Below are 10651 nucleotides of genomic sequence, written 5' to 3'. Positions count from 1 at the left end.
TTTTCTACTAGTTCCTGTAGGGCAGGACTGACTGCACAGCTCAGACTGCAGCACCTGCTCCTCTTGACACCATCAGCCAGCACCACCCACAGTTAGTTATTGGACCTGCCAAAATTCTTCCTGTAAGGGGTGATGTGTTTTGGGGATTGCTGTGAAAACTCAATAGATTTCCTATGATAAATCTGACCTAACTTATTTATTCCTTTTTTTTGTCTGACAGTGCACCATCCCAAGAGTCAGCAGATGTCCAACAGCAGCTCCATCAGGCAGTTCCTCCTCCTGGCATTTGCAGACAGGCGGGAGCTGCAGCCCTTGCACTTCTGGCTCTTCCTGGGCATCTACCTGGCTGCCCTCCTGGGCAACGGCCTCATCATCACCACCATCGCCTGTGACCACCACCTCCACACCCCCATGTACTTCTTCCTCCTCAACCTCTCCCTCCTCGACCTGGGATCCATCTCCACCACTCTGCCCAAAGCCATGGCCAATTCCTTCTGGGACAACACCGACATCTCCTACAGGGGATGTGCTGCACAGACCTTTTTCTTTTTATTCTTCATCACAGCAGAGTTTTATCTCCTGACCATCATGTCCTACGACCGCTACGTGGCCATCTGCAAACCCCTGCACTACGGGACCCTCCTGGGCAGCAGAGCTTGTGTCCACATGGCAGCAGCTGCCTGGGGCTCTGGGTTTCTCCATGCTCTGCTGCACACAGCCAATACATTTTCCCTGCCCCTCTGCCAGGGCAATGCCCTGGACCAGTTCTTCTGTGAAATCCCCCAGATCCTCAAGCTCTCCTGCTCACACTCCTACCTAAGGGAACTTGGGCTTCTTGTGGTCAGTGCATGTTTACCATTTGGCTGTTTTATTTTCATCATGGTGTCCTATGTGGAGATCTTCAGGGCTGTGCTGAGGATCCCCTCTGAGCAGGGAAGGCACAAAGCCTTTTCCACGTGCCTCCCTCACCTGGCCGTGGTGTCCCTGTTCATCAGCACAGCCATGTTTGCCCACCTGAAGCCCCCCTCCATCTCCTCCCCATCCCTGGACCTGGTGGTGTCATTTCTGTATTCGGTGGTTCCTCCAGCAGTGAACCCCCTGATCTACAGCATGAGGAACCAGGAGCTCAAGAGTTCTCTGAGGAAATGGTCAGGGTTTTTCAGCAGTCATAGGATGCCTCCTGTCTGCTTCAAATGCCCCAGTCTGTGTCTAAGAACAGTCCAGGTTTTCTTTCTTTACATTTTTTTCTGTTTTCTTCAGTTGTGATTTTCATTTCTTTTAAGTAAATTATGCATATGTCCTCCTTTTCTGTCCATCTATCCTTTGGGAGGAAGAAACTATCTTTATATAGAGACCATCCAGTGGATTTAAGTGAAATAAATGAAACTGCACGATTTTTTTTTCTTTTTTTTCTGCTATGTGTACTATGAATGAATTGGAAGTGAAAGCCCCTCCCTGGTTGCAGCAGCCCTGGGAAGGCAGCTCTGTGCATGGGGCAGTCAGAGCTCTTGAGGAGCACAAGGGCCAGGGCTGTTGTGCTGGGCTGGGCAGAGGGGATGGCCCCGAGGGGCTGCAGAGCTCTGCAGATCTCCTGGAGAGAAGAGCAGGGGACACAGGGTGCCTCCTGCTCCTTGTGCCATGCATGGTCACCCATCTGGGGCTCTGAGCTCTCTCTGCCTCCCAGGAGCTGCTGTGCCCTTCAGAGAGGGGCTGGGGCTGTGGTGGGACTGCCCAGAGCAGCCTGGGCTGGGCACTGGTGTAGGGCCAGCAGCAACTGAGCTGTGCTGGGAGAGAGGGGAGGGGAGGTGGGAGAGCATGGAGGGAGCTGTTCTGGGCTGGGAAGTGAAACGCTGGCAGAGAATGCTATGGGTGCCCTCAGTTGAGGCTCCTGCTGGGCTCAGTGCCTGCATGGGGGGAACTCCCAGACCTGCCCGGACTTTCTTCTGGCCCAGAGCCCAGCAGAGCCTGGGGTAGAGCTGGTGCTGAAGCCCTACAGCTGCCATGGTTTCTCCAGGAGCTGGAGATGCTGCCCAAGAGGACGGCCACAGGGTGACACAGCACCAGGGACTGCTGAGGCCATCCCATCAGGTAGAGCTGTATCCAGCAGGAGTGCACCCTCTCCTGGGCTGTGCCTGCATGAAAGGTGTCAAGGAGCAGCAGAGCTCATCTGGAGAGAAATCTCAGAAGAACAAGTGCCGTGTCTGCCCCTGTACGGGATTCACCTGGGCCATGGAACAGGCTGGGGCTGCCTGGCTGGAAGCAGACCCGTGGGAATGTCCTGGGGCATTCCTAAATCCCCAGAGCAAGACGGATTAGAGGGATGGGATCAGAAGCATCCATCCCAGACTCTGAGGAACAAATTCTTCCCAGCCGACATCACACTTATGTTTTTACCATCGAAACAAAACTCCAGACTGTACCCTGGGGAAGTTTCCACAAAGGTGGTCTGGGCAGTCCTTTTGCAGTGATCATGGGAAATACAAGTCTGGTCTGTCACATCCCTTCACACCCAAACAGTTCTATGACTTTATGATGGAACTTCTCTTCGTAGAGCAAAACCTTCGCAAAGGTTTTGACTGGAGGAAAGGATACCCCCAGGGTATCCTTGTGTTGGAGGTTTTACTAGAGGAGTCCTGCGTCAGTACAAGATTTTGTTTTCAAGGAAAAGCCAGAGAGAGCAGAGACACAGCATAGGAGGAATGGAATTGCTGGCGTGAGAGTTAGGTGGGAAAGCAGGAAGGGTGACAACAGCCCGAAGGGAAGGACCTGCAGGCATGTACAGTGTAGGACAGCCTGCAGGAGAGGTGGCCAAGGGCTCTGCCAAGGAGTGAGGTCATTGTCCCTTTGGGCATAGCAGTGTCCTTGGCCACCAAGGCTGGAGAGAGGAAACTTTCTCTTGAGGCTCTCAGGATCTGCCTTCCCAGGGCCTGGGGTCAGGGCTTGGCCTTTCTGCTGCATCCAACAAACCAAAGGGTTTTCTCAGCATTACAGCCACCAGCACAGGGCCTTTGCCTCCTGCAATCATGGCCTCAAGGGATCTGCTCTAACGAGGCCCTGGGGAGACTCTGGCAGGCTCAGGGGGACCCATCAGTGTGTGAAGGTATTTTGGGTTTTGCTTCTGACTTTGACTTTATCAGACATTTTTTTTTTCTTCTCTCAATATCTGAAGTTCATTTAGTGAGCCTTAAAAGCCCAAAGGAGCTCTTTATCTTTTGTTTTTTCCTTCGTGTCTTCAAAACCTGTAGAGCTCCTTGGACTTTTTAATTTTGTTCCCGGTGGATATTAGGAGGAAGATTTCAAAGTGCACCTTTGCAATTTTCTTTTAAAGGAAATATTTCATTACTTCAGAGGAGAGGTTCTAGCAGCATTCTCCAAGTGATAATGACCCTCTGGGTCATTAGGTCTCCTCATGAGGTCTGCACCAGAAGGAGAAGCAGTTCCTGGAGGTCTGACCCTGAATGGACATCCTTGCTCCTCACCTCCCCAACCCCACTCCTGCTCTCCTTGGCCCCTGGGACTCACATCACTTCTCCTCCCATCAGACTTCTCCCCTGGTCTCTGCAGCTGGATGGTTCAGCTCCTTTGCACCAGTTCCCCCCTCTTTTCCTTAGAGAACTGCTGCACTCAGGCACAGCAGGAGTTTTCCTCTTTGCAAACAAAGCAAAGCAAAGCATGACAAAGTTTCATGGCCAATCAAACACTCCTCAACCATATGCTAAGTATGAGCTGCCCCTAATGAGGTCATCTTTTTACAAGGGAAAATCTTTTGAGAAATCCTTTGTGTCAGGAGACACAAAAAGATGGACAAAAACACAGTGACAGAGTTGGCTAAGGAGGCAATCAGAGTGCTGAAATGTTTGTGAGCTTTGACTGCCTGAAGCTGAGAGGAACAGGCTGCAGTGCTACAGGAGCCTGTGGATGTCGTATTTCCAACTAGTAATCCAAACTGGGATCCAAACAACCCACACCAATATGATTTATTGCTGCAATACAGAAGTTTAGTTGCACAGGGCTTGCGAAGAGCAATACCGAAAGCAATAAACTGGGGAGCCCTATTTGAAGTAAGACAAGGACAGAATGAAACACCAACAGACTTTTTAGACAGGCTTAAAGCAGCAATGAGACAATATATCCCCTTAGATCCTGGGTCAGAAATAGGTAAACTGCTGGGACTGGTAATGGGGCAATGTTGTGCAGATATCAGAAAGAAATTACAAAAACTTGAAAATCCTGCAAATAGAGATCTGGAAATGTTAATGAATGAGGCCTGGAAAGTGTACAATAGGGATCAAGAAAAAGAAAAGAGAGAGGTGTAAGAAACTTGCCAGAATTATAGCAGCAGTAAATTCAAGTCCAAAGCTTCCAGATGCTAGAGGTAGAAGGCTTGGTTATCCCATGAGAGGGAGAGGAAGGTTCCAGCAAAATAAGGTGGACCCAAATCAATGTTTTTATTGCCATCAAATGGGACACTGGTAATGAGAATGCCCTAAGCTAAACAGAGAACTTGGAGAGGCATCTGTTGTTCCAGTTGATCATGATAGTGGAAACTGAAGGGGACCAGTGGGTCATTCCCACTGGTTAAAATAGAGCTAGGGGAAGGTAAAAAGGAACTGGATTTTTTAATTGACACTGGAGCTACCTATTCAGTCTTAAATAAAGAATTAATACCAAAATCTGATGAATTTGTACATGTTGTGGGGGCGACAGGCCAAGCAGAAAAGGCTTTCTTCTTGAAACCTCTTAAATACAAAATTGGGAAACAGATGGGGATTCATCACTTCTTATACTTACCTAATTCTCCAAAACCTCTGCTAGGGAGAGACCTATTAGAGAATTTAGGGGCCATAATAAAATTTGATAAACTTGAACTCCAGGTAAACGAAGAACAATTCATAACTGCCCTAAGTCTAACTATCAGTTGTGTTAAACCAGAATCTGAAAATCATAACATCAACCGAATCACAAACGGAACATATCCACCAATGTGGGCAACTGATATACCTGGAAAATCAAAACAGGCAGCCCCCATCTTTACTGAATAATACCAGGGGCTAAAGCGGTAAACAGAAAGCAATACCCCCTGAGGCTAGAAGATAGGCAGGGAATCGAGCCATTGATAGAGAGGTTTTTAGAATTAGGGCTGTTGATAGAATGTGAATCAGATTTCAATACACCAATATTACCAGTCAAGAAACCACATGGAACTTACAGACTGGTACAGGATTTAAGGGCTGTAAATGAGATTACTAAGACTCTACATCCAGTGGTAGCCAATCCTTATACACTTTTGACCAAACTCAAAGATAATCTGATCTGGTTTACAGTGTTAGATTTGAAAGATGCATTTTTCTGCCTTACCTTGGCCCCAAGAAGCCAAAAGATTTTTGCTTTCGAATGGGAGTTTGTTGGTAAAGGGAGAAAAACACAATTAACCTGGACGGTGTTACCTCAAGGTTATAAAAATAGCCCTACAATATTTGGAAATCAATTGGCCAAAGAATTGGAACAGTGGGAGCGGCCACAGGGAGAGGGCACCCTTCTGCAATATGTGGATGATTTACTGATAGCAACTGAAACAGAAGAACAATGTGTTGAGTGGACAATCTCGTTGTTAAATTTCTTGGGTTTAAACAGTTATCGAGTCTCCCAACAGAAAGCACAGCTGGTGCAAGAAAAGGTGGTCTACCTTGGATACGAGATCTCTAGAGGACAGAGATCCCTAGGAACAGCGAGGAAAGAAGCCATCTGCCAGATGCCCAGGCCTGAAACGGTGAGAGACCTGCGAGCCTTCCTGGGAGTGACAGGTTGGTGTCGCCTGTGGATATACCAGTACGGCATCCTTGCTAAACTCCTCTATGGTTTGCTGAAAGAGTCTAAAAATATTCTGGTCTGGACTCCCACAGCAGAAACAGCCTTTAAAAGACTGAAACAAGAACTAATGAAAGCCCCAGTATTAGGCCTACCCGATGTAACAAAACCATTTTGGCTGTTCTCACATGAACGCCAGGGAATGGCCCTGGGAGTCCTGGCTCAACAACTGGGACCATACAAAAGGGCTGTGGCTTACTTCTCTAAGCAACTAGACAAAGTAAGAAAAGGATGGCCCACATGCCTGAAGGCAGTGGCTGCAGTAATCATAAACATAGAAGAGGCCAGAAAATTCACTATGGGCCAGAAAATGACTGTATTGGTGTCCCACACTCTATCAGTGGTGCTGGAACAGAAAGGTGGCCATTGGCTGTCACCTTCTCGGTTCCTGAAGTACCAGGCAATTTTAGTTGAATCAGATGACATAAACATTCAAGTGACTAATGTTGTCAACCCAGCATCATTCCTAGAAGGAAGAGGGTCAGCAAAGCCAATTGAGCATGACTGTCTGGAAACCATCGAGGCTGTGTATTCCAGTCGTCCGGATCTCAAGGAGGAACTACTCGAAGGGGCAGAACACTGGTTCTTGGATGGCAGTAGCTTCGTAAAGCAGGGAGTAAGGATGGCTGGCTACGCAGTAACTACAACAGAGCAGGTAATCGAATCAAATCCCTTGCCTGTGGGAACTTCAGCACAGAAGGCCAAACTAATAGCTCTTACCCGAGCCCTCGAGCTGGCAAAAGGGAAAAGAATTAATATATGGACGGACTCTAAGTATGCTTTCTCTGTCATGCATGCCCATGGGGCCATCTGGAAGGAGCGAGGACCGCTGACTGCCCAGGGAAGACCCATAAAATATGCAGCAGAAATCCTACAGTTGCTGGAGGCTGTTCAGCTCCCAACCCAAGTGGCCATAATGCATTGCAAGGGGCACCTGAAAGGTAACACCGTTCTAGAAATAGGTAACAGAGCAGCAGATGCTGAAGCTAAACTAGCTGCTGCAAGGGCCAATGATTTAGTATTGGCCCTGGTACCAGAAGAATTGGACACTAATTTTCAACCTGAATACCAGGAATCAGACCACAAGTGGATGCAAAGGAACAAAGGTAAACTGTTGGATAATGGATGGGGTCAGCTAGAAACAGGACAACTAGTGCTGCCAGAGAAATTAGTATGGCAGTTTGTAAAGACAGAACATGACAAGGCCCACTGGGGATTGGATCCCCTTTATCAGCATTTAAAAGTTAGAATAGCAGGGCCAAAGCTATTCACAGCAGTGAAACAGGTTACATCCCAATGTGAGCGCTGTTTGAAAAATAACCCAAACACGGGAACAAAGGTTCACCAGGGAGTAATTGATAGAGGAAAATTCCCAGGGGAAGTGTGGCAAATTGATTTCTCTGAACTTCCAAGGAAAGGGGGGTATAAGTACCTCTTGGTTTTGACTGATACATTTTCTGGGTGGCCTGAAGCGTTCCCATGCAGAACAAACAAAGAAAGAGAAGTAACTAAAGTCTTGTTTAATGAAATCATTCCGAGGTTCGGGGTGCCTAGGAGCATCTCCTCGGACAGAGGCTCGCACTTTTGTGCTAAAATTGTACGAGCAGTAAGTAAGGCACTGCAAATCAAATGGCAATTGCACATGCCTTATAGACCGCAAGCTAGTGGGCAAGTAGAAAAAAATGAATCATCTTATCAAACAACAAACTGCAAAAAATATGCCAGGAAACTAATTTGCAGTGGTACCAAGCCTTACCTATTGCTCTGATCAGACTAAGGGTGAAGCCCCGCGCAAAAGAAAAACTGACCCCGTTTGAAATTTTATATGGGAGACCTTATGCCATGCAGACTGTAAATAGTGAGGCTGTAGATCAAATAAGTAATCAATATGTGTATGATTATGTTATAGCTGTGGGGAAACACTTTGATAAAAATGCCACGGTGGTGATGGATCACCAACCTAAGCAACCTGATTGTAAACTGCATCCTTTTAATCCTGGTGATTGGGTATATGTTCAGAATCTTTTAGGGAAACCTCTGCAAGAGAAATGGGAAGGACCCTTTCAAGTGTTGCTCACCACCTTCACTGCAGTCCGAATTAAGGAGCGACCCACCTGGATCCACTACTCCCGAGTCAAGAGGACCCCTGAACATTGCCAAGAACATTCCTGAGGGAGCTAGACATTATGGACTGGCGACCTTTACTGCTGACTTTGGATAAGTATGACTTTATCACAAAACATTGCCAAGGGATGGCCACGGTCAGGTGCACGAATGATTAAGGCACTACCATGGGTTGGTACACCACGCTTGGCATTACACCCCGAGTCTGGCCTAAACATTCATGTGCTACGTAACAACCAGCTGTATGAGCAAAAAGACTGGAGTCAAAACAAAGGCCAATTAGATTCCTTAACAGGAGAGGAAGGGGATGAAATCCAGATAGGGTGTAAGAGTAATACTGTGAAAAGACAGGACAGTGAACTAATCAAACTAACTGTGAAAGCTTTGAGACCTGTGTCACTAACACATAACCTGGGACCCGGGATATGGGTCAGAAGGAAGGGACCAGCCTCTTGCACCTGGGAAGGGGACAAAGAAAGGGAAAGATATGAAGCTCAGTGTGAAGTAAAGATAATACTGGAACATCCAATCGCGGTCACATGTGTATGGTCTAGTAAATACGGAGCTGCTTCCAATCAGTTTCTTATAAAACTCACTGAGTGTTCTAATGCTAAGGTACCTAGTAAAAAGACTGCGAAGACTCCTCTTCCAAGCTGCAACAGAACACATAATTTGACCCAGGTAGGGCCTCAGGTGGTTAGGCAATCAAATGAGTTGAAGTTGTTGTTAGATCCTACATATTCCTTGAAGAAAATTCAGGTAAATATCCAAATAAACATTACTCAGCTACGACAGGAATGCCAGCCCTATATCCAGCAAAGCCTTATGGGCTGGAAGGCTTGGTTGGCAGCCAGATCACGCCCTAGCGCGTGCAACGAGATGTCACCGGATGGTTACGCACTGAACTAGGGGTACTGAACACGATAGACCAAGAAGTATTGGTAAACAAATTAAGTGCCATTACTTCCCATTTGGGGGAACTCAAAGTGCCTTTAAGGTCGTCCATATTTAACCTAGCAGAAACACCATCACTAGCAACTAAATTACTGACCCTAGTGGCTAATCACACCACTGAAGACCTCTTAAAGCTTGCAGAATACACTGGTGATGCAAACAGAGAGATTGCACTCGCTATTCAGTGCACTCAAACACAGCAGTGGGTACAAACAGTAGCTGCAGGAATTCTGAGGGAAGGAACATCTGGAATACTACCCCAAGAAATTAAAGAAATGATAGCGAGAGATAGCTCTACAACACAATTCGAGAAGGATCATCAGGCATGGTGGCAACTTGTAAATTTTACTTACTCACAGGGTGAGCAAATCGAGGCCTACGTGCTCACTATTAGTGCTGCCAAGGAGAAAATAATTTTTCCCGTCCTGACCTTAGGAACTGTGCATCAGAATGTTGTAATTCGACCAATAGGCCACAATGTCTGGGCAAGTTTTGATTACTCCAAGAGAAAATGGCAATCAACCAGCACAGAAGCCTGTATTCCTAAAGAACATCTGGGATACATTTGTGAAAATACGGTAATAGAAAATGAAGATCTGTGCTTAGATACTGAGGATAGAGTGTGCACTTTTGAAATGCTTCCCCACAATGATACCCGATCACAGGTTTACTATGTAGGAAATGGCTGTGCATGTATTAGAACATTATGCCTTCATATTTTCATTGATTATTGTCCTGAGATAGCTAATGGTACCAATTTATGTGTGTGTAATTTTTCTAGAATAGTAGGCTGTGATTTTGAATATTCTGTTCCACTAACCACTATGCACTTGATTGAAGCCAAGTATACTCTGCACCGCAATGTACCGCATTTGCAGATAGGCACGAATATTGATCTTTTGAAGGCAATGCTTATACACCCTGACATAAAACAATTAGTCCGTGACGTTAATAGAACTACACAATGCATGCTTTGGCAAGTAACACATGATTCAAAAGGTATACAGCAGGTGCTAACAAAGATAGAACAAGCAGGGAAGCGTCACGGGTGGGATATCTTTACGGGATATTCCCCTGTGACCACGCAAGTACTCAATTACCTGATATACCCTCTAATAGTCATGGTAGTGATGATTCTCATGTTGTTCTTCTTAATTGTGTGGCTATACTACAAATTGAATGATGCAGTCAAAAGGATCCGAGTACTGTGGACAATGATTCAAAGGCCTGAGAACCTTCCCTTGGAACTTGACGAAAGATTTCGTAAGTTCTAAGGAAAGGGGGGAATGAAGAAGAGAGTGGATCAGGCCAAGCTGTTTGTGTGAATTTACTTTATGTGGAATTAAGACTTGTAATATGCTAATGAATTTGTATTCATAATTACTAAGAATTTAGGGTTTAACTGAGAAAGAAGCTAACAAAAAAGAAGCTGCTTTTTCCCATACAAAGCAGCTGAGACATTTCACTTTCCCATACAAAGCAGCTGAGACATGTCATTTTCCTACTAGAACAATGTAACCAATACAATGTACTAACGGGATTTACTTCTAGCTTGGAAATAATTGAGTCTTTTCTTCTGTAACACTTTTCTTAAAACAAGTCTTGTTCATAAGAACAAGTCTTGTTCTTATTCAGGCGCCAGCTGGACAACAAAGGATGTGAACATCCGCACAAGGAGAACATAAAGATATCACCATCAACGGAT

General features: G+C 46.1%; 1 protein-coding gene across 1 annotated transcript; it reads left to right on the top strand.

Moving 5' to 3' along the window:
• Positions 1 to 243: 243 nt before the first annotated feature.
• LOC115599571 (olfactory receptor 14A16-like) lies at positions 244 to 8089 on the top strand. The gene is made up of 3 exons (XM_030464249.1): positions 244 to 1148; positions 5635 to 5887; positions 7898 to 8089. The coding sequence occupies exons 1-3, from the start codon at positions 244 to 246 to the stop codon at positions 8087 to 8089; spliced, it is 1350 nt and encodes a 449-aa protein (XP_030320109.1).
• Positions 8090 to 10651: the final 2562 nt, after the last annotated feature.

The sequence above is a fragment of the Calypte anna genome, chromosome 23, assembly GCF_003957555.1.
Source record: "Calypte anna isolate BGI_N300 chromosome 23, bCalAnn1_v1.p, whole genome shotgun sequence".
Taxonomy (NCBI): domain Eukaryota; kingdom Metazoa; phylum Chordata; class Aves; order Apodiformes; family Trochilidae; genus Calypte; species Calypte anna.
This window is presented reverse-complemented; position numbering and strand designations above follow the sequence as displayed.

Coding starts and splice junctions, on each gene's coding strand:
- LOC115599571 (XM_030464249.1), top strand. CDS start 244: ATGTCCAACAGCAGCTCCATCAGGCAGTTCCTCCTCCTGGCATTTGCA. Junction 1,149..5,634: donor AAGAGTTCTCTGAGGAAATG/GTCAGGGTTTTT, acceptor GGGTTTAAACAG/TTATCGAGTCTCCCAACAGA. Junction 5,888..7,897: donor AAGAGTCTAAAAATATTCTG/GTCTGGACTCCC, acceptor AGAATCTTTTAG/GGAAACCTCTGCAAGAGAAA.